This window comes from Lagenorhynchus albirostris, chromosome 8 (assembly GCF_949774975.1).
Source record: "Lagenorhynchus albirostris chromosome 8, mLagAlb1.1, whole genome shotgun sequence".
NCBI lineage: Eukaryota > Metazoa > Chordata > Mammalia > Artiodactyla > Delphinidae > Lagenorhynchus > Lagenorhynchus albirostris.
Window position 1 is genome coordinate 81,444,538 of NC_083102.1, and position 27,626 is coordinate 81,472,163.

General features: G+C 35.4%; 1 protein-coding gene across 1 annotated transcript in view; it reads left to right on the forward strand.

Moving 5' to 3' along the window:
• Positions 1 to 27,626, forward strand: part of HGF (hepatocyte growth factor) — an 83,515-nt gene that overhangs the window by 22,574 nt on the left and 33,315 nt on the right. Inside the window, exons 6-9 of the mRNA XM_060156165.1 lie at positions 4,601 to 4,743; positions 10,706 to 10,826; positions 12,222 to 12,340; positions 26,860 to 27,034. Of these exons, the coding sequence (XP_060012148.1) occupies positions 4,601 to 4,743; positions 10,706 to 10,826; positions 12,222 to 12,340; positions 26,860 to 27,034 (558 nt within the window). The remainder of the gene's footprint in view (positions 1 to 4,600; positions 4,744 to 10,705; positions 10,827 to 12,221; positions 12,341 to 26,859; positions 27,035 to 27,626) is intronic.

Here is a 27,626-nt window from a genome sequence, read left to right on the forward strand (position 1 = left end):
CACTAGAGAGCCATATATAGCCAGAGTTTTTCAAGATTTATTTCACAAAGAATTTTAACAGGAACTAAAGTAGTTTAAAACAGCTCTCCCTGGTTATTAGATGAATTGGAAGACTTAGTTTACCATGTGCCAAGTACCTTGTTGAGCAGTATACCTGGTTTATCTCATTTAATCCTCTCAAGAACCACAAAGTAGGTGATTTTATTAGTTCTGTTTTTTACATGGTGAAACTGAAGAGCAAAGATCCTTAGTAACTTTTCAAGGTCATGCACAACTAGCAAGTGGTATGGCCAGAATCTGAGGCCAGCCAGTGTCACTCTGTATCCTATGTTTTAACAACCCCAGGGCCTTAAACACCCAGCAAATCAGTAGGATACATGCTGTGACCTGTTTTTGCAATAGAGGTAGTAACTTGCTTGATGAATTCACTTTTTATTCCATTTCATTCATTTGGTGGGGGGCAAAACTATGCAAGATGATTTTACTTCAGTAAACAGAAACGGAGTTCACTGGCCCACATAAAAACAAAAAGAGTTGGTTGCTCTACACTGGGATCAAACCTGTGATTTTGGCCTTGTTAACAACAGCTAGTAAGTGTCCAAGCAGATCAGCTTTACAGTGTTTCAATAACAGAAAACAACTAATTTTTCCAAATTCATTACTTATGAATTACATGAGTACCTCCAAAACGTAGTTTTATCTTTACATTACAAAACAATGTAATTGGTTTTGTCCTCTCATAAGGATTTGCATGGTGTCACTCCCTGCATAGTGAGGAAAACATTTTGCTTAAATAGATGGATCTAAGTTTTTCATGAACAAAGGAATGGCGTTTGAAATCAATCCTACCCTAGTTGAGGAGAGTGCACTGGATGACCTACTAGAGGTCTTATTTCAACCCAAATTCTCTATGATTGTCATTCTCTGCTACAGGAGTACATGTGAAATAGATCTCCCTGGGAACTGGCTTCCCAGTCCAATCAGCTATTTTACCAACAAACATTTCCTTGTGATATAAAGCTTTAGGGCTGAGAGGACCTTGTACATTAATCAATTTTTTTTATTCAATCGGAGAAACACATTTTCATCAATTAGCAACTTATTGGAATATCTACATGCTAGGTTAATACTTTTAAGTGTTAACTAAAGATTAACTCTATGGAAAATTGAAAGAGAAATATATATCTATATACATCTGTCTAGAGGAGTGATTTATTGTCAACTCCCTAAATTGAAATATTTTACAAATGGCTTAATGGGAAGATGATGATAGATGATGAAATTAGTACAGAAGCTTAACTAGAAAATCAGGTGACCTGATATCTACATCTATATCCTTCACTGGCCACCCAGCATTCATTAAAGAAGCAGATGATGGAATGGATCAAGTTTCCTATGAACACAGTTCATATTAAAAGAAAAGAAAAGGTGGCCAGCACCCAGAAGATCTAATTTATGTTTCAAAGTATATTTGGATATAACTCAATTTTAAATATTCCTTCACTTATCTCTCTAAAAATAAAGCCTTGCTCACAAGGACAGAGAACCAAAAATAGTATATATGTGAGTAAAAGTTTGTTACAGAGCCTATTGACTGGCACAGGGTGTGTGTGTGTGTGTAATAGGTTCTCATAAACATGTGTTGAATGAACACATAGAGTGCAAAGATCAGGGCTAGGCTTCATCGCTTGGTCAAGTATGGGATACTAAAGAAAAGCAGGCTGAAAACTTCAGAATACAAAAGAAAACCAGTTAATCGGGGTAAAAAGTCATATACACCAAAGACTGAAGAGAAGAGATGACCCAGACTGCTCTTTACCCTGCATGTCCTAAAGAGGAATGTGATATGCATTGATATAGAATTGTGGGAAGCAGCACACATTTTTCTCTTCATTTTTCATTTTTATTAACTCCAGTGGGAAAACTTTATTCATCTTTTAACCATAGCTAGTTTTGATTTCTACTTTATCTCTTTCCCTTCCTACTTGCATTTTTCCTACTAAACTGTTGACTTATTCATTCACTACTTCATTTTTTTAAAATTAATTAATTATTGTCTGTGTTGGGTCTTTGTTGCTGTGCGTGGGCTTTCACTAGTTGTGACGACCGGGGGCTACTCTTCATTGCGGTGCACGGGCTTCTCATAGTAGTGTCTTCTCTTGTTGCGGAGCACGGGCTTTAGGTGTGCAGGCTCAGTAGTTGTGGCTCACGGGTTTAGTTGCTCCACAGCATGTGGGGATCTTCCTGGACTGGGGCTCGAACCTATGTACCCTGCATTGGTAGGTGGATCCTTAACCACTGCACCACCAGGGAAGTCCCATTCGCTACTTCTTCACAGCTTCTTCTTTGCTTTACAAATCCCCTGGAAAGGTATATATGTGTATATGTATATGTGTGTGTGTGTGTGTGTGTGTGTGTGTGTATGTGTGTGTAACAAAATCTCTAAAACTGTAGATATTTTATGTGTGCATTTAACATGTGTTAAATCATTATTTAGTTTTTTAAACTTAATACATAAAATGATATAAAATGAAGGAGCTTATAATAATCTAATTCATTCCATTCATCTCGTAAGTGAAGTTGAAAACCCAAAGAGTAAGTAAATTATCTAAGGGCTAGTGTCATATACTAGTCGAGTGATACATATGGGGCAACAATGTAGATTTTTGTGATCAATAATAACTTATTTTCAGTACTATACTATACCAAGCTTTTTCAGAAAATAGAGTTATAGGGGGATTTTCTTAGGTAAATTTGATTAATGTGGTACTTTATGAAAAAAAATATAAAGTAAAAGTCAGTTTTCATTCTATCAGAAAAATGTGTATTTCATTATAAATTTAGTATGAAAAATTGAAGAACTGGCAAAGTGAAAGGAAATAATTTTCACACAATGGCACAAAGATTATCTTAAATTATTCTGGAATAATGGGGCTAAAATTAAGACAAAAGATGACTTATTTTTCCTTTGAAAATTACTGTTAGGAACTGTAAAGTCATGATAAGTTTTCATTATATTATAAGTTTTGTCAGTCATAAGACATAATGTCTAATTTTTGTTCCCCAATATTTAAAATGCTAGTGAAGTAGGGATATAAACTCTTTATGTAAAGACATTTTGGCATTTCATGTTTATAATACTTAATAGATATCTTGAAAATGTTTGGTTAGTAGTAAGTCTCTTGGACTCTTTATTTTTGACCAATAATTTACATTTTCTGAGCACTTAACTCTGGTGTATTTCCTGTCCAAATTAAATAATTTCATTGCAAAATGTTGCTTGGTACCCAAGGCATGTCCATATTTATTTTATGCCACAGCATAACAAAAATGATTATTTCTTAACTAGAGGTTTCAGTGGGTAGGAAACATATTTGAATGGTATTTACTGAGAGACTAAGATCTTTGGACTTCACCGTAATTTAAGTACCATTTAGATCTCAGAGGTCAGTAAAAGTAGAAATTAAGCTTTATAGCAGAAATTGAACTGAATATTGAAAATGTAACTGGATTTTCAAAAAGAAGTGCTTACTAATGTTACCTATAGATATATATTGTTTACTTATGCTTTTTTTATGTGCAGTCTAGCAGACACTTGCAGCATCATTGAGGCCAAGGTACAAGCAGTACAAAAGAATAAAAAGGGCTTTGAACTCTTCTGCTCTTATGTTGAAGTACTGTGTGCTGGTAACAAAATTATAACCAGGGCATTAGACATTTTAAATGAAGGTAATATATTGCAGTCTGCATGCAATGGCCAACTATTATGAACTAAACCTGAAAGCACCAAGCCCCAGTCACAGGGAAAACTTTTAAAATTTTTAACGAGAATAAGCATTTCTGTTTTTTACTATGACAGTCTAAAGACTACTAAGTGGAGTGTGCTTAATAACAGATGGAGTTTATTAAGTGTCAATTACTCTCTCATCTCTTTGAACTTCTCAAAACAACCACATAGGTGTAAGATGTTATAAGTTATGGTTATACTCAGTGTATAGGTAAGCTAGTAGGCTGAAAGAGGCTAAATTGCCCGCTGGGGTTTCCAGTTAGTAAGACAGAGCTGAAATTTGAGTCCAGATTCAATTTGTTTCTAGACCCTTTGTTCCTGTTACTTTATCAATCTATTTCTCAATTGTGCAGAAAAATGGGGGGCTATCATTCATAAGAAAAGCAATAAACAAACAAATAATTATCTCAGATAAGCAGTGTAATAGTGAGATTTCAAGGTCTAGGGCAGTGTTTCTGCAGTCCTCTCCTAAGTGGCTTTCCTCAATCATTTGCTGCCTTTGAGTGGAACTTTGAAATTGTGGCTCAACCAATGTCAATTAGGCTCTAGAATGATTGGCTCTTAGTGAATCCAGAGATGAATCATTCTTAAGGCTGCTGAATACGAGAATTCAGTTAGGTAAATGTCTATAAAATTTAAGTATCTTAAGCATAGATGGAAATGACAGAATTCAAGTTAATATCTATGGAGGTCTGAGATAGAATAAAGGATTTCTCCACTTTTGGGAAAACATACCCACTAGTTAGTAAAATTAATAGCCCCCCCCAAAAGTTGCATGCTCTTATACTGTAATGATTATCATTTTAAAACTAGCTTTTTGCCTTCGAGCTATCGGGGTAAAGACCTACAGGAAAACTACTGTCGAAATCCTCGAGGGGAAGAAGGGGGACCTTGGTGTTTCACAAGTAATCCAGAGGTACGCTACGAAGTCTGTGACATTCCTCAGTGTTCAGAAGGTAAATGAACCTGAATGCCATGTGGGGCACTCTGCTCTCCCTTTGTGTAAAACTGCAACTCACATTAAAGGTTAACAGAATTGAATCAAATCACAATGAATATGATGTTCATTCAATTGCAACTATAGATCATAACTGGAGCATTTTTATAGGATGTTTTAAAAACTGATTATCATCAGATTAATGCAAAATAATGGAGCAAGTTATCAGTTTGAATTTCAAAAGAGCCTGAGGTATCTCTTCGGGGAGAGTAAAAGTTTGGGCTTCCTCATCTGCTGTTCTGAGCTCATAATAGCTCAAAATCTGCTCCCATACATCACCTGAAAGGAGCAGAATGACACTTAGCCCTTTATGAGTAACGCTAATTCTACTCATCCAGAACCCACTTCTGCAGAAGTTTTGTCAAAGCTATTTTGAAGTGGTGTGGCAAGGGTATACGGACCCAGAAGAGAATAAAGGAAGGGGGTCACTGAAAGTCCGAGTGCCCTGTGTGTGTTTTGGTGAACCAAATTTGATACATAGTCTGGAACTGAATACCATTCAGAATGGTATCTGAAGAGATCAAAACAGTAGATCACAGGCTGTATGGAAGGCAGGCACTCTAAACCCATGTCTGTGTCTTCACCTCCTCTCACAGCATGAAAGGGCACTGTCCTTACTTTTACAGTGGAAACTGAATGACGGGCAAGAAGGAAGAGTAACCATTTCAGCATTGTATATGGTTTCATTTTTCTTGGTTATCTGGCTACTGAATAGCTGGCTTTTTAGTTCTGTCAGAAACTAAAATACTGAAAATCAAAATGAAACATGGATTGAATTCTGATCAAAATTTAGTAGCATTTTGAAGTACCTGGGGTGGGGATTACGGCTGGAATGCTGTCCAATTTTTATAGTAAGGTATTTTACCTGTTTGTTATTAACCAGATATTTTTTGAACTATTTCTTCCATAATATTCATTAAGTATTAGGTTGATATTTATCACATAAAAAGGCCATTGTTAGCTAACTGTCACAGAGAAGGTGAATTTGTTTTCTGTTGTTAGTTAATTTAACATTCTTGAATTCATGTGCTAGAGCCAGTTCCATCTGTTTGTAAATTCTTACTTTCCATTCCATATCATATTCTGTTCACTATAACTTCTTCATTGTTTTTCTTTTCTTTTAAAAATAATAAACTGATCTGTGATAACGTTATGAATGTCTGTTTTGTATGAATAAGTCTGTAATGTTTGTCTTAAATTTACACATGGAAGAAAACCCTACTTTTAGGGAACTCTCCGCTATCACAGTTTTCTGAGGTTGAAAGTTATTGGCAAGGAGTTTTCTTTATTGGTTTTGTTTGATCTGGGACAGTGTTTACAAGGGAAGGTAAATTGGTCAAACTTTAAACAGTTTAGCATTTACCTTGCCTGCCTAGTCTGTGGGAATGTGATTTTTCAACCCCTGATTTAAAAGAAGAACCTTCATCAAACTATATTGGCATATATCTAAAATGACAGGCAATGTAGAATAAATGTGATAAAAAAATGCTTGGAAAAATTTCTGGTATTCCTTAGCTCATTAGAGTATACGTCCCTAATATTTTTTAATGATTTGAGGTCATTGCACCTCCCTCAGAAAAGGGCATTGATCATTAGTATGAATGGCACATGATGCTATTGGTCACGGTGGCATTAAAGGTTGCAGATATGCTTTTTCTGGAAACAACTAGAAGTCAGAAAGAGTAGAATAACCCTCCTGTGAGAGAAGTAAACCAACACCTGTCCTATAGGCTAAACGTATTTCAGGGACTGTGAATTGAGCTGTGATATTTAAATTCATGCTAACATAAACAATGTTTTAGCAGGATTTTAATGAAGAGGATCTAAAATAAGAAGAAGCATTGTCAATACATTAATGAAGAAAAATAGCTATTTATAAAATGGGTAATACAAAATATACAAAATAATGTTGATATGATGTAAATTTCTATTAAAATACATATATGAGGAAAAAGCCTCAAAATCCACAATGCTTAAATAGTATGATGGGTGAGACATTTTAATCTATGGATATTGTAAATGTCAAGTTCCAAAGGTTATATTATTATGGATGAAATATTAATGATCACATCATTTTGTATATTTTAAAATTAAATAAGAAAAGTATGTGGTCAACTTTGGACTGTTATTTGGAGAAGGACAAGTAGAACAGTATATATTTTTTGAAAATTTTTTAACTATATTAAAATATTTGCTAAATAATCACCTGAAATTTGTCTGCAATTTTGGTTCATAAAAATATATCTGGTATTTAAAGATTAAAATTATTTTCTTTTAATTTAAACCTTTGAAATATATAAAGCATTCCAAAATGAATACTCGTTTATCACATTTAGAACCTTACATAATTATGTAAAGAAAATATTACCATTAATGTTTAATTCAAAGATTACGGAAAACAGAGGTATATAAAATTTGACTTCTTGCTTTAACATTTGCTTGGGATTTAAAAGAAAGCAATCACTAATCATTGAAACAGATTTTTTAAATGATAAATATTCAAGTAAATGCATTTTATTAAGCCATAATCATTATTTTTAAATACCTTACACTTAAAATACCAAATAATACTGCCATAACTTTAAATGTGTAATTCCATACTCTGTGTGGCAAAAGACTTTTAAAAACAAAGATTTAAATAAAACTATTATTTATAAATGTGGATTTGTGAGACTATTCATATTTTAAACATTCAGTTTTGCTGAAGTAATCACTAGAGTGGATTTGTCTGAGAGATATTTTCAAAATAGCTGTTTTAGTCTGTAAACTCAGATCACTTGTGGTTTTATGATTGATAAAAATGGAACACAGTAATTTTTGAGTTTAGTTAGTATATGAGAAAGGTGTTAAATTAATCCTAGTTATATTACAGTTAATGTGTAGTTTTGGGGGTTTTCTATTAACAATTAGAGCAGAACTATAATTAGAAAAAGGTATTCATTTACTTATGAATATAAACATTTATTTAGTTTGAGCTTTTGTGAACTGGGACAGTATTTTGCTTTTGTTTGTTTTTTTTTAAGGGAAGAACTTGCTGGAATGGTTAAATAATACACTGGCAACAATAGAGAGAGTCAAAAGGAAATACAGCAGGAGGTGCAGTCCTCACCCTCTTGCACTCCTATATAGATAATGCTTTCACCTGAGTCCTTGGTAGGTAGGTGGACTTGGTTTCCACCTATACGGCTTGACTTTGAGCTGGGAAAACTTAAAAGAGTCTTAGAATTCTTGAAGTTTGAGAAGTAAATATGAGTTCAAAATTTGCCTTTCTTGAAGTAATTTTTATGAATAACCTGATGGTTTGATGCAATGGAGAAACCACAAATTTTTCATCCTTGAATAAGATGGCCAGTCTCGTTTCTCCTAGCCCCCAATAGGTGAGAATCCAACAGGCGGGCAACCTACTGCTATAAACAGGAGCGAAGAGGGTAATGAGGACAATACTGAGCAAAGGCAGGGAGACTGACTTTCTAAAAGTTTTGCTTTCAACCTATCTTAAAGTATGACCAGTAAGAATGTGTAGGAAACAAGTTAAAATATGTAGAACAAAGAGGCAATTAGGGAGAATGGAAAGAGCGCTGGACTGTGGGTCAGAGGACCTATGTTCCAGGCACAGATCTGGCATTTTCTGTTTTAGGTAAGTCCCTTAAAACTTTTGTGAGCCTTGTTTTCCTCACTGCAAGGGTCAAATGATTTCTTATATGTTAAAATTACTGAATAATCAAAGAATATGTAACTATAATATACTTAGCATCTCAGTCCTATCACAGGATTCACTTAATTCCCACCCCAACAGCAACTTTCATTGCCTTCGAAAATCTAACATTCTTTGGGTTAATTTTTATTATTTTCCAATCTCATTAGTTCTGCACCTGCATTCATAACTCTCTCTTCACTTCACTATAAACAGCATACTAATTTATGTTTCTGTACCGTTTATGTTATTTTGCCCCTTTGTAGTTTATCCACATCTTATCCATCCTTCAAGGTCTAAGTAAAATCCATTCTCTCCTAAAAGCCAAACACTAAGAACTTTCAGAATTGAATAAATTATCTACAAACTTGCTACTCAATGTGAGGTCCAAGGACCAGCATCATCATCATCCTCTGGGAGCTTGTTATTAATGCCCCAGTCCTGACTCACTGAATCAGAACTTGCCCTTTATTTAACAAGATCTCAAAGTAACTTTTATGCACATTAAAGTTTGGAGAAGCACTGGTCTACCGCTCATGCTGGAAAGCAGTCACCTTATAGAATCACCTGTTTCATTTGTGTAGCTATGTTTCCTTAAGAAAATTAAAAATTCTAAAGTTTCAGGAGAAGTGTTTTTAAATAATGCCCCAACACAGTTTCCCGGAAAATACTTTTATTCACTCTAATTAGAAAAGGATATACTCTTATAAACTGCATTTTCTGACTGAGACAAAATAGGTGTATTTTGATTCCTGAGTACTATACAAGATTAGAAATTGTATGCGTGGATATTTTATCCCCTTATTTGTGATCACAGGATTCTATTCTACTCTTTCATTCAATACAAAGGAGCAAACAACAATGATCAATGTTGTATCATTTTCTGTGAACATATCAAACCTTGCATTCTTTTTAAAATGGGAACTAAGTTTGTACCCCCATTCAGATGGAAAGCTGAAATGTGATACTACATAACGTATGTGGGACTGACCTTGGCCAACCAGAGCACCTTTATCGGTATGCTCTTGGATCCCTGTCATTTATATTTCAGGAGCTTACTGACTGTTGTCTGGGGGATCTCAGTATCAAATGAGAGGAAGCTGAATTGGTCCCTTGTCTTAGTTCATAGATCAACCTGCACGAAAAGAAGCAGATGGATCAGGCCAAATGGTTTCATGTTTTAGGGATTTAGTTATTAACGGCCTATTAGGTTATAAAAATCAAAGTTCAAAAGTGACGATTCTAATAATTTATCCCGAACTTCTACAAATACTCATTAGGCTAGATCCCGGTGGATAAAACTAAACACTGATATCTTTTCCCACTTCAGCTAATGTTAGACAATCAGTAATCACAAGATACAAATGATGTGTTTGGGGAAGTTTGCCGGATCTGTAGGAAAGCCAAGCAATGATTTATTCCACAGGATGCCTGCCGTGCTACAAATCAACCTGTCCATTTGAGAAGCCTTATTTTCAGCTAGTTGATGTGATTCAGAGTTTTCAGTGTGGTATAAGAGGCCAGCCAGAAGAGAACTATTAATTAACTTCACAGAGTCATCAGCAATATCCAGCATAATTAGATCAGCTTACACATTTTAAAAACAGTGAGTACAAGAAGTTCAATAGCAGGTCATGTTCTATCCTAAGCTAGATAAGTATGCAAATCTGCTCAGTTATTCGATGTGGATACTCACTGATAGAAAGGAACCGTGATTTCGTCCTGTAAAATATTCACATTCTCAGATCTGTCTGGTCCTGATCTTGGCATTAACTGTAGAAGTATGATGTGTACTCATTTTAAATTGCGTATTTTCTGTGTATGTGTTGCAGGGTAAGTTGAGAGAAGAGCACTATTGTGTTGACAGTATAGATATTGAGACCCCTGGCATTTTAGAACAACAAAGGGAAAATCCCCAAGAATTTTCAGTTTCTAGGTACCTTTTGGACAGTTATGAAAAAATTAGAAAGGCAGCATCTTGGCCCTATGGTAAATCTGTATGACGCTAACTACAAAAATCCCATTTAAACTGTATGAAAAGTTCAGTAGGGAGTATTTTATACCACTATGAATGGATATTAAGCCCTAATTTAAAGTTAAAAGGGTATATAAGTTTTTCTAAAACTCTCCTTGCTAAATAGGTGATTTCCTGTTCTTTAAATGGAACAGTGGTGTTCTTGATTTTGCTGTCAGAAGCAATTAACATGCCATGCTTTAATTTTATTAGTTGAATGCATGACCTGCAATGGGGAAAGTTATCGAGGTCCCATGGATCATACAGAATCAGGCAAGATTTGTCAGCGCTGGGATCATCAGACGCCACATCGGCATAAATTCTTGCCAGAAAGGTAAAATACCACCAAATCCTGCGTCCAGTGATTCTATTTACAAACTGTTATTTGCCCCATGGCAAGTTACCATGGAAATTCTCTTGATATAATGTTTTCCTGATAGTCTTGGGGCACAGGGATTTATGATGAGGTATATGAGAGTGCTGGCTTCACCTCCAACTGGGCTTGGCTGACTAGGTTAAGAGTCCCTGAAATCAGGATGGTCCTGAACACAGAAGCATCAGTGGCTGGAGAAGGAAAACAGTAATAGAAGCTTCCTCTTTCCCTTCCACAGCAGCAAAAAGAGAAAAGCTCATTCAATAATAAGCACTTTGACAGGCCCAAGCTGGGGAGGGCGGCATTATTGTTAAATAAAAGTGAATGTGAATCTCCTTCTAATGCCACACCTTCCGTGACTTAGGTAAAGTGGGGTCAATGTGTGACACCGTGATGCAGGTCATGCCCATAGAGAGGGAATAAAAGGTGGAGCAGACAATTCTTTGGCTGCTTTCTTGTGGTGGATTTTGAAGTTGCCCATCTGGAAAAGTCAGGCAACCAAGTCTACTTTTCTCCTCAGGAGTAGGTTTTGAGTTTAGATGGTTTAAAAATTATGTGTATTTTGGCCCATTCATTTCATAGGAAACATTTTAGTTGAAAAAAATTTTTCCTTCTTTTTATTATAAAGAATAAAAATACAAATAACTACAGAAGAAGGTCTATCCCCACCTTTCTTCTGAAATTGCTGAAAGGTGTTTTTTCTTTCTTCTTTCTCTTTTTGTCTTGCTCTTCTAGATGAAATTAAAACTGCTTTGTTTTTTAGTGCATCTCTTGTCTTTTAAGTGAGAGCAGAAGGAATATGGTAGCAATTAAAAACAACTCACCAATTCAGGACCCTGTTAATTTAAAAGGAGGTGGGTATAGAGAAAGTGGTGTGATGGAGTGTGTCTCTAGCTCTGCTGGAGGTGAGGGCATGACCTAGGAAGACTCTAGCTCTAAAACTGAGCTATCATTAGTAACATAGCTATTGAAACCTAACTTTCAGTTTGAACTTTAAGTCTGCCCTAGAAGAGGACCTGTTTTCTTAATGAGCATTCTACACGAGGTCATGTTTACGTAATCTGTCCTTAATTGGGCTTTGTAAGAAGGGGATTCAGTTTGGGACCTCAACCAGTGGACCGGTACCAAGTGGACCTAACTTATTAGCAAAGGGGATGGTACTCTAGCCTTAGTAGAATATGCACAGTAATAGATTCAGCAGTTAATGATTAGCAGTCCTTGTAAGGCAAAACATAGAAAATCTCTTCTTTCCTCAGCTAACAGTATCCGAGCTAAGTCAAAAGTTATTTTGTGAGCTGAGAGCTGGGTGGTGTTCCAGGCAGATTTACATGACACTTTTCTTGGTGTGGTTTGCAGATATCCCGACAAGGGCTTTGATGATAATTATTGCCGCAATCCTGATGGCAAGCCGAGGCCATGGTGCTATACTCTTGACCTTGACACCCCCTGGGAGTACTGTGCAATTAAAATGTGCGGTAAGTTAGGGTCAAATTTATTGCTTCCTTTTCCTCTCACAGACTGGATCTAAGCAGGCGATTATTAGTGAGACAAGTTAACAACTATTTTACTTGATACTTTAACGTGTATAGGTTTTAACATTTTTAGCATGTGTTACATAATCCTACCCAATCTTTTGCATTTTCAGAGAGCCATTATTTTGAAAGAGATACACACACAAGTGCACACGTACACACAAAACATTTATACTTATGGTAAAGACAAACATTCTCATGTTACCAAGAAAAAGGGAAAAAAAATCTACAGAGGGAGGAAAATGATCAGGGATTATGTGCAGTATCATAATGTCATTAGGGCCATAAGAGCTAGGACCTCGGATTCTTACCTTCCAATCCTGTATCCTTTCCCTACCTATCCTCCCAGACATAACATGAGCTGTCAACTGACTATGCACATCTTCTGGCGAATGACAGAGGCTGCAATGTAGAAAACTAAGTCTAACAGAAGCTTCTCACAGACATCTTTAATCTCTAGTAGCTGATCCTCACCTCTCTGGCTGTCCTTATACACAGCCTGCATTCTCTTTCAACCTGTTTTTTTTTTTTTTTTGAGGTACGCGGGCCTCTCACTGTTGTGGCCTCTCCCATTAGCGGAGCACAGGCTCCGGACGCGCAGGCTCAGCGGCCATGGCTCACGGGCCCAGCCGCTCCGCGGCATGTGGGATCTCCCCAGACTGGGGCACGAACTTGTGTCCCCTGCATTGGCAGGTGGACTCTCAACCACTGCGCCACCAGGGAAGCCCTCAACTTGTTTTTTAGCAGTCCTATTATCCTTCTACATACTGGCCTTTACCCAACTTTCCTGAGTTTATGATAAAAGCTTCTTTTCTTACTTGCTTTGTGATATCCCTTTAAATCTTGGTCCTCTCCTCCACAGTTAACTCACACACTTTTATTCTTCTCTGAAATAATCCTGGATAATAATTAGACATAAACATGCTTTTATTTCTATGTGTACAGTCTTATGTTTTCAACTGGATCCTAAAATGCTTTCAGATCAGAATTGCATAAATTTAGTAAGGTGGAATCATGTTATAAATTGTCTGGCTAATATAAAAATATGTATATCTAGAGAGAAAAATGTAAAGACATACAATCAGGTACCAGCACCCAGAATGATAAATGTACAATTATGAGGCTATGGATAGGGATTTGCATATTTCCCTAGATTGGCATGATGAGGCTCTTTCTTTGAACAGACTTATTCAGTATTATCTACACTATGATACTGCCAAGGTAAATATCTCTCCACTTAGACCTGCTAATAAAAGGAAATGTTTTGGACGACTCAAATAAAGCCCACAGAAAGGAGATGTGTCTGGCATATGTGAAATAACTGCAGAATCTGGAAGGCTCTCAATGTGAACACAGTGTTCCAAGGAAATTGAACCATCTGTTTGGTTCTTTAAAATAAGGGATGACTCTTGTGACAGTGCTTCTCTGTATAGATTGGTTAGTTCAACTCAATGGGTTTTTAAATCTTGTTAATCTGTCCATAATTCTAGACCAGCTAGGTACAATAAACCAATAGTTTCCCCTCCATTTTTCTTTTTGTGTGTGTTTTAGGCACTCAAAAATCGTCTCTGGAATAAGACCAGTATAAACAGACACACACACACACACACGCACACACACACACACACACACGCACACACACACGCTCACATGCATATTCACTGGCACGTTCACCTTTCAACTGGCAAGCATAAGACTGGCTATTTTTAAAAGACATTGGGAGAGGAAAAAAATAGAATGAATATGACACTTCTAACTATTAGATAAATTTCTTTTTTTTTCTGTCCACATTTAGCTATTTATACAACTAACGTGCAACAATTCTGATGGCTTTTTTAAACAGAGGGTGATATTTATAGGATGCTAATTCTGAGAAAATGGTGGCAGAATTTGTGACCCAAACCTATATACAGTATATAGTATATACAACCTATATAGTACATACAACCTATATAGTATTAATATATACAACCTATATACAGTATATAGTATATACAACATGATGATTAGGGGGTGCTGAACCTCCTGGGTTCCTCTGTATCTGTGAGTTCATCCAACCTTGGGATCATGTAGTACTATAGCATTTACTATAGAAAAAAAAACAGCGTGTAAGTGGACCCATGCAGTTCAAACCCATGCTGTTAAAGGGTCAATTGTAGTTAAGATAAAAATATTTTCAGCTTTGGGAATATTTTAAAAATGTTTTATTACAGGACACGTTTTAGTTTCTAATTTATATAGAGAGACTATATTTTTATTAAAATTAATGAAATAAAGTGACATTCAGGAATTTTGGAAAGCATAAGAGAGAATGTCTTCCAGATATTTTGGCTTATACATATAGTAAAGGCTACAATGCAAAACTAAGGAATTTGGTGATGGTTTCAATTGTGTATTAATTTTCGATTGCTGCATAACAAATTATCAAAAACTTGGTAGATTAAAATAACACATATTTCTTATCTCATGGTTTCTGTGGGTCAGGAGTCAAGGCATGAGTCAGGTGTGTCCTCTGTTTAGGATCTTACAAGGCCACAGTCCTGGTGCCCACCAGACCTATTGTCTCATCTAAGACTGGTGTCCCATTCCAATATTCTAATTCAGTTTCTTGTGGTTGTAGTGCTGAGATCCTCAACTCCTGGATACTGCCTGATGTTTCCTACCACATGACCCTCTCCACAATATGGCAGTTTAATTCTTCAAGGCCAACAGGATAGCTTTCTGTTACTTTCAACCTCTGACCTCTGCACCCTCTTCCATTTATTTATTAAGAATATTTTTCAAAGGTATTAAAATTTTATAAGCCAACTTTACCCAAGATTCTGCACTGGGGATGAATGTCAAAAGGACTTGTTCAGAAATCATATCCTTTAGAACTTCCATATAATTTCTTTCCCCTTAACACAGAGTTGTGAAAGGTAAAAATAACAGTGTTTTGTTTTCCTGGGAAAATAGTATATCTTTATTTGGGAAAATGATTGAAAAATAACTGGTCAGTTTTTGCCTCCACACTGTGATTCAATGCAGAAGCCTCTGCACCTGCTTTTAAAGAGCTCACCTGATTAGGTCAGGCCCACCCAAGGAAGTCTTCCTTTAATTAATTTCAGGTCAACTGACTGGGAACTTTAACTACGTCTACAAAGTCTCTTCACTTTTGTGGTACAACATAAACTAATTACAGGTGTGGCTCTCCCATTATATTCACAAGTTCTACCCGCACACAGGGGAGGGGATTACAGAGTTTACATCAGTGGATAGGAATCTTAGGGGTGTATTAGAATTCTGTATACCACACACATATTTACATGCACTAGTTGTAAGAGAATATTGATTGTCACTTTTTATTTGTATCATTTGATTCTTCGGTGAGCTTTCTGGTTTTCTCTCAGTCCCAATTGCTTGAATTCATTCTGAGTTTTCAATATGTTTGAAGAAAAGAATAGAGTTTATGATTGTGTCACTTGTCTCCTCTAAAGCTGAAGGGGAATTTTAAAACTCTTTTTTAAAATTATATAATAACTGTATAAGAAGGTTATAATTGCTACCATTTATTTAACATCTACAGAAAGGTGCTTTCCATCTACTGTCAATAATCCTTATTTCAATTCTACAAAATGTGATTAGGTAGGCCAGTGAGAAAGGTGTGCAAAGACATGATGGGTGAAGCAGAACGGCAATATTCAAGACATGGTAATTAGGTTGATATGGGTAGGGATGGGGTAAAGACAGAGAAATGGAAGAAGATAAGAAAAATAAGATTGACGTGAGGCAGATGAAGTAAGATCCAAGAGTAGCCCATCCAGTTGCCATGAGAAACACCGAAAAATTAAGCAGGGAGAGTGGTCTTATCTGATTTGTCATCTAGAACAGTAGCTTCCAAATCGGTATCGATGAAACCCCAGGGAACACAAAGACTGTCCTAGGGGTTTATGGGCATGGATAGGTTAAAGGGCTGAAATTCCAGCTCCTAGTTTTCTATATGAATTCTTTTCCAAAGTCTTCTGCTTGAGATGCATGTGTTTCCAAGGAGTCAGTCAAGTTCAACTTCCTCCCTGCCCATTGACAACTGCCCTTTGCTACTTTATTGAAAAAAGCCAAACTGCTAATCCTTCCTGAATATTAATGTGGTACACTGTCCTGGGGACACTAAACAAAGAGACCTTTGAAAATACTATATATTAATGCTGTTTATCATTTACGTTCTGCTAATAATTGTATAACTCTATCCATAACATGTATACATATATATGTATATTTGTGTGTTTGTGGCTGTGTGTGTGTTTAGTATAGTGTGCATTTATCTCTTAGAATTTTGTGGTCACAAGATATTTTTTAAAAATTTAAGTATATAAAAATCTTTCAGGAAAGTATGATAGGTGAGGAATAAAAGATTCTCCAACATAAAATAAAATACATTACACTAAAATAACATTCTGTGGGTAAAGTGGAATGGAAAAATGATTCCAGGAGAAAAAGAACTTGATAATGTACATTTTATCCAGAAAAAGGTATAGGTATCAAATCACTGTGGTATTTAGAGTCCATTAAATCCCTTTAGAAGAGTGATATAAAAATTTTCAATTTAAAACTATCGATAGTTAAAACATACTAGAAACCACATCTTTTGCAGCTATTTAAACTTAGCACAAAAAATGTAGATGTCAACTTTAAAAACAAGAGAGGGAATATAAATATTTTTTCATAATTATTTTAGTAACAGAAGCAAAAACAAAAACAAATTAAAGAAACCAACAACATTTGAAGACTACTGGTCCAGAAGAATTACTATGTATTCTGGGTAATTAGCATGGAGGCCGGTGCATCTGATAAGAGTTGATTTTAACAGGCAAGTAAGAAAGAGAATGTGAACTAAGGCAGTAAGCAGTGACAAAACAATGTGGAGGAGGATGTGAGCAATATTAAAGAGTTAGAATGTCCCATATGTAATGATGAATTGGATAATGTGGGAAATGAGAGGGAAAAGGTAAAGTCTAATATTCTTCCTAAGTTATTGGGTAGATGATACATATTTAAGAGAGGGATAAATTTGAGGAGAAAGATAATAAGTTTGGTTCTGCTTATATTGAGATGCAGGTGCTTCATGTCTGTGCTCAAAGTACATCTAAGTTCAGTCTTCCCTGAACGTCATGCAGAGTCATAAGTGAATGTGATAGCAGAAGCCTTGGACATAGTAGCAATCCCAGGAAGCATAGAGAGAGCATAAGGAGTTTTTGCCCCTTTTCTATAGAATTCATTAAATAAATATTTGTTGAATAGCTCTTATACGTCACATGCTTTCCTAGTTGCTGGGAACTTTCCTAGAAGTGAACAAAACAGACCAAGACCTATGATAAAATTAAAATTTCAGAATTTTAGCATGAACTAGTAAAGTAAAAGCTGACATTGCCTTGACCCTGGGCTGTTTACACCAGATCCAAGGTTTTGAATACTGCTCTCAATTCTTTTTATTTGTTAAAAAGCTGAATGAACTACAAATTTATTCTTGTCACTTTGCTTCCAACTTTCAATCTTACAATTAGTATAACACTGAAAGTGAAGGATGAACATTGCTCATCCCCTGACAAGTGTGTAGCAGGGTATTCTGGGACAGGCCTTCTCAGTCCTCCTTCACACCATGTTCTTCAGAAGGTGATGTCTACCTAAATGGCAGCAGCCCACACATATTCTGGCTGTGTAACTTTTAACAGACTTCCAAGAATATAAAATTTTAAGACACTGCAAACATATAGCAAGATTGGAAGTCCCATGCAGTGCTTAAATGAAGTACTGATATTTTTATGGTTTTCCCCTATAATAATAACTTCATATTCTGAATAAGAGTTTGTTTTATACATTAGTTCACTGCTTTTCAGAGAGAAATAATATTTGTTGGGACTAATCGTGCTTTTCTGAAGTGAACTTTAGTAGCTCTTTGGCAACTGAAAAGCTAACTTGTGGTTAATGTCCCTTATCTTGTGGTTGATGTCCCTTAGATATCCCATTGAGTATTTAAATCAGTTGGACTGAAGATATCTTTGCATATTATTGAGAACCCCAAATTGTCTGCGTGGGTTACATGAATCAATATCTACTGTATTGGAAATTAAAACATAAATTAAAAAACATTTAATTCATTAAAAATAATAAGCTCATTGGATATTAATAAATATAACATTTTAAAAGAAAAATAACTATTTTTTTCAGAAAAATAGGGAGGACAATGACGTTGCTTTAGATTTTTTGTAAATTTCTTGAATGTTACCTTAATTAGAAGTCGATAGCTGAGTGTCTCATATTTGCTTCTGCATTCAGTCTTTTGGGATATCATACATCAAGTGTAACTGGAAATTCCACTGTAAAAAGGATAAGTGACATCTTAGCATTGTTATGAAAACAGTTTTGACCTCCTAGATCCCTGAAAAGATCTCTGGAACCCCAGGTATCCCTCTGAGAACAACTTTCTTGCTACATGTCATACGTGTAAGGCTGATGTCCCATTAAAGCACACCTGCTAGGATATACCTGTTGGCTGTTCCAATTGTTCCCCACCTTTTACCACCAGCAACTTGCCTGGTTGGAGACTTTTATCGTTTATTATCTTTTTCTCTGATTTTCTTCATTTATCCTATAGGATGGTCTAATCTGCTTTTTTTAAGCTCTCTTTTGCATGATTGGTACCACCATTTACAAAGTTTAAAACCCAAAAGCCTAGAACAATCCTAAACATGCTCTTTCCTTCACTCCTCACATTTGATCCATCATTAAGTCCTGTCAATTTTATTTTCTATGTATCTATCAAATCTCCATTTCACTTCATCACAGTCTCCTTTATCCAAGACAGCATTATTTTCATCTTGAATATTTGGGTGGCCTTCTGAGTGGAGCTATATCCATGTTCACCAGCTTTCCCCTCCAATCCCTTCTCCACACTGCAAACAGGATGACATTTAAAAAAAAAATCTGAATATATCATTCCCTATGCCTAGCATACCACACACATACACAACAGTTTAAAACTCTTTAATCATTTTCTTTGATCTTAGGACACAGACAAAACAAAACCATCCTTTACTCCTCCACCCCTATCTTTAGCCTCATATACATTTCTCTCCATGCTCTCTGTTCCAGCCAGAATAGTTTTCTCCCTATACCTCAGATTTTCCATATTCTCATTATAGTTCCCTCACCCCTGCCATCTCCTCTCCCCTGAAAAATTTTCTCTTCCTTCCTCACCTAGTTGACAGCTACCCATTGTTCAAATTTCAAGTCAGTTATCATTTCTTCATTTGACTTCCCCTGACTCGGTCAAATTCCTTATTGTATATTTATAGCAACATAAACCTCTCCTTCCATGTACTTCTCAGAATTTGGTTTTTACATTCATTTCTGAAGTTATTTGGTTAATAGCTGTCTCTATCAAAATTTGTAAGCTCCAAAAGAGTAAGGACCAGGTCGTTTTTGTATTCCACAGAGTTACCACATTGCCTTGCATGTGACAGGAGTTCAATAAGTCTTTGTTGAATGAACCACGGTTACCTTCCTGCTCAGTGGTAGTTTTCATTTTCTTTTAGTGTCTCCTGGAATTTCTTCTATGCTTCTTGATTTTCATATGAAAACTTGGCTTTTCCCAAACATTGCCAACCAGGAAGATTTGCTTCATACCTTCTTCCCATCACCTCAACTCATTGTCAGTTTTCATGCTTCCATGAGCTAGTTTTGTTCCTTCATTGCTTGATGTCTTGATGGCTTTTCATTCAACAAAATAAGCAAATCTTATCATATTTTACCTTATTTTTCACTTCCTCTTTCTTTTCCTTCTTATTTTTTAAACTTCTAGATATGTAAGTGTCCACAGCCATTTTATATTTTTAAGAGCTTTACTGAGGTATAATTGATATGTCAAAACATCACATATTTAATGTACACAGTTTGATAGGTTTGAACATATGCATACACCCATGAATCCATCTCCACAATCAAAGATTATAACCATATTCATCACCTGCAGACATTTCCTCCTGCCCCCTCTTGCCTTTGTGTGTGTGTGTGGTAAGAATACAACTCTCTTAACAACTGTTTAGTATACAACACAGTATTGCTAACTATAGGTACTATGTACAACATAGTATAGTAGATCTACTATACATAGTAAATCTCTACAACTTATTCATCTTGCATAACTGAAACTTTATTACCTGTTGAACAACTCTCCACTGCAGAAGTGTGGCCGAGGCAGATCTTTGATAGTTAAGATTTCTATCAAAATTATCATTGAGGACTGAATTGTGCTCCCCAGCACCCACAATTCATATATTGAATTCTAAGCCCTGAATGCATTTGGAGCTAGGGCTTTTAGTAGATAATAAAGGATAATGAAGTATAATGGCGGGATCCTAATCCAATGGGATTTGTGGTCTTATAAGTAGAGGATGAGAGTGATCTCTCTCTCCATACCATATGAGGACATAGCAAAAAGGTATGTCTATACCTACATCTACAAGCCAGGAAGAGAACTCTCACCAGAAACCATTGGCTGCCACCTTAATCTTGGACTTTACAGCTCCCAGAATTATGAGAAAATATATTACTGTTGTTTAAGTCACTCAGTCTTATTTTGTTACAGTAGCTTAAGAAGATATGTTGCCATTGGTACTACATAAAAATAATCCTTCCTCCTAGTAACTAGTGTACGCTGGCATCATTTTAAAGGAATATGTAGCGTTTTAAACCTCAGTGTCTTTGTGTGTTGGGAAAATAATTTTAGCAAATTATTTTCTTTCTTAAAGAAAGCTGATTATTTCTCTAAATTTTATTAATTCATCCAAGGCCAGAACAGAGATTCATAGAAATATAATCCTCTTATTGTATTCTGTGTCAGGAAAAAACAATGCTATCAATATCCTTTCTCAAGGGAAAGATCTTGTATTGGAGGTCTTTTCCAAGTCATCTTCTAAGGAGTAAGAGTATAGGATTGAAGACCTTTCATGAAAGTCTTGTCTTTTGAGTATTTTATACCAGAAACGTCTTGGATAAAGTCCAGAGAAAAGTTTCAGACAGGAATCCCAGGTCCACATGGAAAGAAAACGTGCAAGCAATTTGAGGTTTGTGCTTTGGAGGTCTTTATACTATTTTCCCACGTCAATTTTAAAACAAGAAGCTCTTTAAATTTACATTGAGCCTGATCCTGCCCTCTGTGGCCCAAAGAGCACAAGTCTGTTGATGGGAGAGTAGCTTTACACACTGTTCTAAATATCCAGGGACCATCATAAAGTAAATCCTATATTTCAGTTGCTCTTCAGTAGCTGGGAATAAGAAGTGGGTTGGGTTGAATTATTCCAAGAATAATCAGGTATTTGTCCAATGGCCTAAGAAGCAACTTGTTCTTAACTACAGGCAAAAGAATAGCAATAGCTTGTCACCACTAAGAAATCCAGGTTTTTTGGAGGGTTAAGGGGACAGTAAACATAAGGATTTACTTATTGTCCATGTAAAGCTTATGGATCCCTAGGTGTGGTTTTCTGTAATATACATTTGCACTCACATTCTCCAGTTGCCATTCATGGACCTCTGTCAGGGCCTTGTGGCCTCTCCGCAAGGATTTGGCTAGTCTTTCATAGAGAAAAAGGTTCGATTTATTCTATGTTGTCTTGTTGTGTTGATCTCTTTCTGTTGGGGGGCAAGAGGGTCTTCCCAACAATTACATAACAGTTAATGTTCATTCTCTCAACAAATGTATTCAAACCTTAAAGTTCTCTACAAAATAGTAGAGCAATCAGATCATAGCAGGTCCACACCAGCAAAGTGAAATTAGTGTTCCAAGAGGCAACCATTATATTTGATCATGTTCTAACAGGACAGTGAAAAATTTCAAGAGCAAATGTTGTTTTCTTTAAAGCATTTCCAAATAGAAAACTTCATGTCAGTCATGAAAGAAAAACATTCCTTCACTCACAGGCCACTGAGGATCATATAAATATCTTTGCATCTGCTTCCAAAGGGTGACCACCACTGACACCCCTGGCAAAATGTTTTGTGAGGAACTCTCAGAAGAGTTCCTGGTATTTTCAGTGTGAGCTTGGTAGACATACTTGCAAAAACAGTTGTGGATGCGGGGATGCAGTATTTTAAAAACATGTTGCTTTGGCTAAACTTGATAATCTTCAGCTGATATTGGGGATGTTTCTGTGTTTCTTTAACTCTTCACTAGGCCACTGGAGACTCTTCAGAGCCTTCCCTTTTTCAGGTCTCATGTTTAAGTATTAAGTCCAAAGGAATAGCTTTCCCAACATTTAATAGCCCTTTCCCAATCAATTGGCATGAAACATTTGTTTTGTTTTGGCACCAAATTTTGATGTTTATATAGTGGGACAGCTGAAGGAGTCTGTTTTATTGCGGTTCAGGAATAATTCCTTTTGTTCGAATCATAAGTATTCAAGCAGGCAACAAAGATCAGACATTTATATCAAAGTTAAATGGTCTATGGACAAATCATTCATCATGGTCCCCATCAGATAATATTTATTAAACAGCTGCATGAAGTCGCAAAATAACTCTTACTAATTGATGAAAACTGTAGTTACCTTGTTGTACTAATATATCTTTTTTTGCCTATATTATTTATTCTATACATTACCACCAGAATTATGTAGCTTTTGTTTATGGGGTTACTTTTAGCAGCTGAATGTGAAATGGGATAAATACAGATGCACTAACTTCAGAGGGTACTTTTTAAATAAAGAAAAATACTATGTGAATACTGCTAGTTTGTAGTTAAAATCAAAATAAATATTTCCACTGAATTAAAACACAACAATAAATAACATTGTCAAGTGTTTTAGTTATATATTTCAAAGTTACAGATGCTTATTAAAATGAGACAAAAATAATAATATTATTTAGATTCTTTACATCTTGATAGGGCCTGACTTAGTCAGCTCAGGCTACTATAACAGGATACCAAAGACAGGGTGGATTCTAAACAACAGAAATGTATTTCACATAGATCTGGAGGCTGAGAAGTCCAAGATCAAGGTGACAGCAGGTTTGGTGTCTGGAGAGAGCCTGATTCCTGGTTCACAGATGGTTCACACTTTGCCCTGTGTCCTCATATGGTAGAAGGAGCAAGGAAGCTCTGCAGGGTCTCTTTTATAAGGGTACTAATCCCATTTATGAAGGCTTTGCCCTTACAACCTAAACATTTACCAAAGGGTCCAACTCCTAATACCATAACATGGGGATTAGGATTTCAACATATGAATTTGAGGAAGACACAAACATTCAGTTTATAGCAAGGCCTAATGAAAATTTGTATTTATTCTGTACAATATTGTATTTTATTAATGTGCAGTAATTCTTTGTATTCTGTAATTTTTGTAATTTCAAAAGGTTCTAGTTTCCACCTCCAAATTAGAATCTGTTAAATAATCCAAATTATTTAATCCAAATCCAAAATTTTGGTTTTCAATCTAACCATTTTAACTTACATTGTCTTTTAGTGAATATTTAGTGACCCCCTTAAAATAAGTTTATATCATAAGTTTTAAAATATAATAATGAAAGTTTAGAAAAAAATCTTTGACATAATTGTTCAAATGAGGATTTCACTTTTAAAGTGAAAGATTCTTTAATTAAATCTTGCTGGGAACCTCTGCAGTTGAGGTGCAAAGTTAGTACAACAATTCAGATCTCTGAACTTGACACTGAAATTTTAGTGTATCAATCAGCAGTGAAATATTTTCCTCAGTATTCTTATATAGGTACTCTTTTCTCTGACCTAAGGTTTTTGTAATATAGATATTTCTTTTCACAGGGACTCCTAAAATTTGAAAACTTTACCCTTAAATTAGAAAAATTTTAATCTTCTACTAGCTTTTAAATTGTATCATTCCTCTTTTTTCATTGTTTAGGTTGATGTCTGGAAAATCATACTAGAGTCCAAGGAGCTCAGTGTGTTAATCTCTGATGGGCTTAGCCTTGAACTAGATACTTAGTGAAATGTGATAGGCCCATATCTAGCCAAAGGTGGCCCTGGTTGACTCATCAAGACTGGATCCTTTGGTTACAAGTTCACAGTGCTAAAACAGTACTGAGAAGAATGGATCAGTAATACACGAATAAAACAAAACACACACAAATAACTAAGAAAGTAAGAGAGCTGTAGTACCCAAGTCAGGCAATGAAATCTGTGATTAGTGGAAGTGCTTTTGCTCTGGCTGCCCTAACTCTGACCTTCCTCCCATTGTCAGTATTCTGAGTCCTAACTGAGGTCACAAATTTGCTGCCCAGGAGCTTGTACCCAAGAAGTGGGGGAATCAAAACTTTTCTTTTTAAAATGTTAAGCTAATGAATTGATAGATTCCTGGGGACATTCGTTTTGTCTTCTTTCACATTATAGTTTTACAATTAGAATGATATATGTCAGTACAAGCTTGAACTTTTTCCTGTTTTACAGTTGTCACCCTTTAAAGACTTCCCACACATACTCATTTTCCTCAAGTCATGTAACAATCAACTCAAATCATCAGAAAAATAGCTTAGTAGCATTTGTTTTAATGAAATATAGTTCTAACCCTCAGAACCTATGAAATCCATCTTATTTTCTATTTCATCAAAGAACTTCAGGTAATATTAAAATCGTAATGAACTTGGTTAAACAGCACCAACTTCTTCTATAGAAGTCATTTCTCTCAGTCCAAAATTTTTGTTCTTCCTAAATCAATATATATTACAAATATCAATACATATAAATTCTCTAAGCCATCAACTCTCAATAACCATTCTATAGGTCAATCTCTGGACATTTTCTCATGTCCATTTGAATTTCCTTTTAATTTAGGATATTTCTGAGCTGCATTTCTATTCCCTAAAGTAGATACATAAGAAATAAAAACACATTTTAAGATGAGCTGAAGAAGAGATTTGTTTTTAAAAAGAAGAGTTATTAAAAGGGCAATTTTTGGAAATCTGTACATAAAACATTCTAGTGATTGGGATGGTCATTAATTAATCCTCCTTTTTTTCCCACAAAACTTCACAGAATAACTCCAAACTTAGGCTCTACTTAGTTTGCATGGGACTCAATGAAATAAAGCATTCAGCCACATAAGGTAGTAATTATTTGTAAGAAAGAAAGAAATTTAAAATAAAGTTAAAGAGCCACTTTAAAAGAATTTACACCATTAAATATGGAACACTATTATAGACATCCCTAGCCTCTGAAGGCATGTCTAATTCTAACCTCTCCTTTGGAGAAATGATGCACCGAATTCCAGAATGGGTGAATCAAAGACATTTATTTATTCACTTCTTAAACTATCCTAGAGGCTGTCAACTTGAGTTTTATGCAGAGGCACCTTGAATAACCATTTAGGTTATAAAGGTAATTGGGGAGTTTACATGGAAACAAACATTTTCATGAATGTTTTGAGAAGGTATATGAATTTTAGTTGCTCCAGAATGTTTTGAGTTATATTTTATGCAAGTGAGTAAACCTTAAGACAAAAGACAAGAGTTCAAGTTGTGGTAAATTTAATTTTGTACTTTAAAAATTTTCTTACTGAGATTTTCAGGATCTTCATGAAGTATGGTAAAGCACTGCAGTTGGACTAGGAAAAAGGCATCAAATAAATCTGCCCAGAAGCAAGTAATATTTCTTAAATGCCAACAAGTTGATTAAGAAGAAAAATGTAACATATCAGCTTAGAATATATTTATTATTTTAGAGGAAAACCACGGTTAATACCATTACCAACTTTTTAACTATTTAAATAAACTAATTTTAGGAGTAATTGTATAGTAATTTCAGAAATACTGTATATTTGGCATGTATAAGTTATAGTGACATACGGAAGTAAAATGCCTTTAAAGAATTTTTCAAGAATAAACTAATTTAGTGTTTGAATGAAAAGAACTGGAATGGAGATAGTAATAGTGACAAACTGATTTTTAAAAAATAACTCTGTTCTCTAGACTAGCATTAATTTTCTTTTTCGTACTTTTTTTAATGGCCAAACTTACGGCACAGTGCTAAAATTTCCCCACTTGGTCACTATATTATTTGTAGATGTTTTCCAATTTCAAAAGTAAGAAAAGTGATTTTTAAAAAACATATACGCAATACTTAAGCATTAATAAATAGAGAGATTTTACACCTATTGTTAATAATGAGTAGATAGATCCAGGAAATTTAAATATTATTAAATGATGCTTTTTAAAACAGGTCTAGATAAAGTCAAGCCAGAATGTTCTTTTTATAAGTAGAGAAATTCTATGGTTGAGTCCACCATGTTAATTCCTCCTTTCGTTTGAGTGAGACAGTAGTGATAAATTGAATTTTTTATTCCATTCAATTATTATAAAAATTATGTGACAGAAAACCCTGCTAATAAAATGCAAGTGAACACTAAGAGGTAGATGACAGATTGAAATATTTTATTTAAATTTATATTTCTTTTTACCAATAGCTCACAGTACTATGAATGACACGGATGTCCCTATGGAAACAACTGAATGCATTCAAGGTCAAGGAGAAGGTTACCGGGGCATCATCAATACCATTTGGAATGGAATTCCCTGTCAGCGTTGGGATTCCCAGTATCCTCACCAGCATGACATAACTCCTGAAAATTTCAAGTGCAAGTGAGTAAATTAGAGAAATATAAATTTCAGTAGGCCCTGGGGGAAATGAGGCAGAGTGGTTGCTTTTTACTAATTTCTGTGTGAGTGATCCTTAAACTTTAGTGTGCCTAGGGAAAATTCAGCAATGAAAAGGCAGATACATCCCCCCCGAGACTTTGATTGCTCAGGTCTGAAATTTGGACTTGAAATAATACATTTTAACAAGCACTCTTCGTGATTCTGAATCAGATGGTTGATGTACCATCCATGCTTTGGGAAACACATCCCTAGGTTTCTGATCACAGCTTTGCTCTTGCAGGTCTATTTAATAAACCTATTAGTGGTAATGATAACCAGGCAAGTTTCAAACTAGTGCCTTCTTAAATTTTCATATTAACTTTAGGGGAGATTACAAGGCACACCTTGATTTCAACCAACATTGTAAACTGATGAGTTTTCAGCCTTGAAAAAAATTATTTTTAAAATTTTGAATGAGTGATTTTTATTGTTTCTAAATTTTCTTTAAAAAGTGGGGAAATACAACAGCTGTTTAGATGAACCAAACGGAAGAAACTGCCCTTGAATATCAATTACATAGCTGTTATGTTCTTCT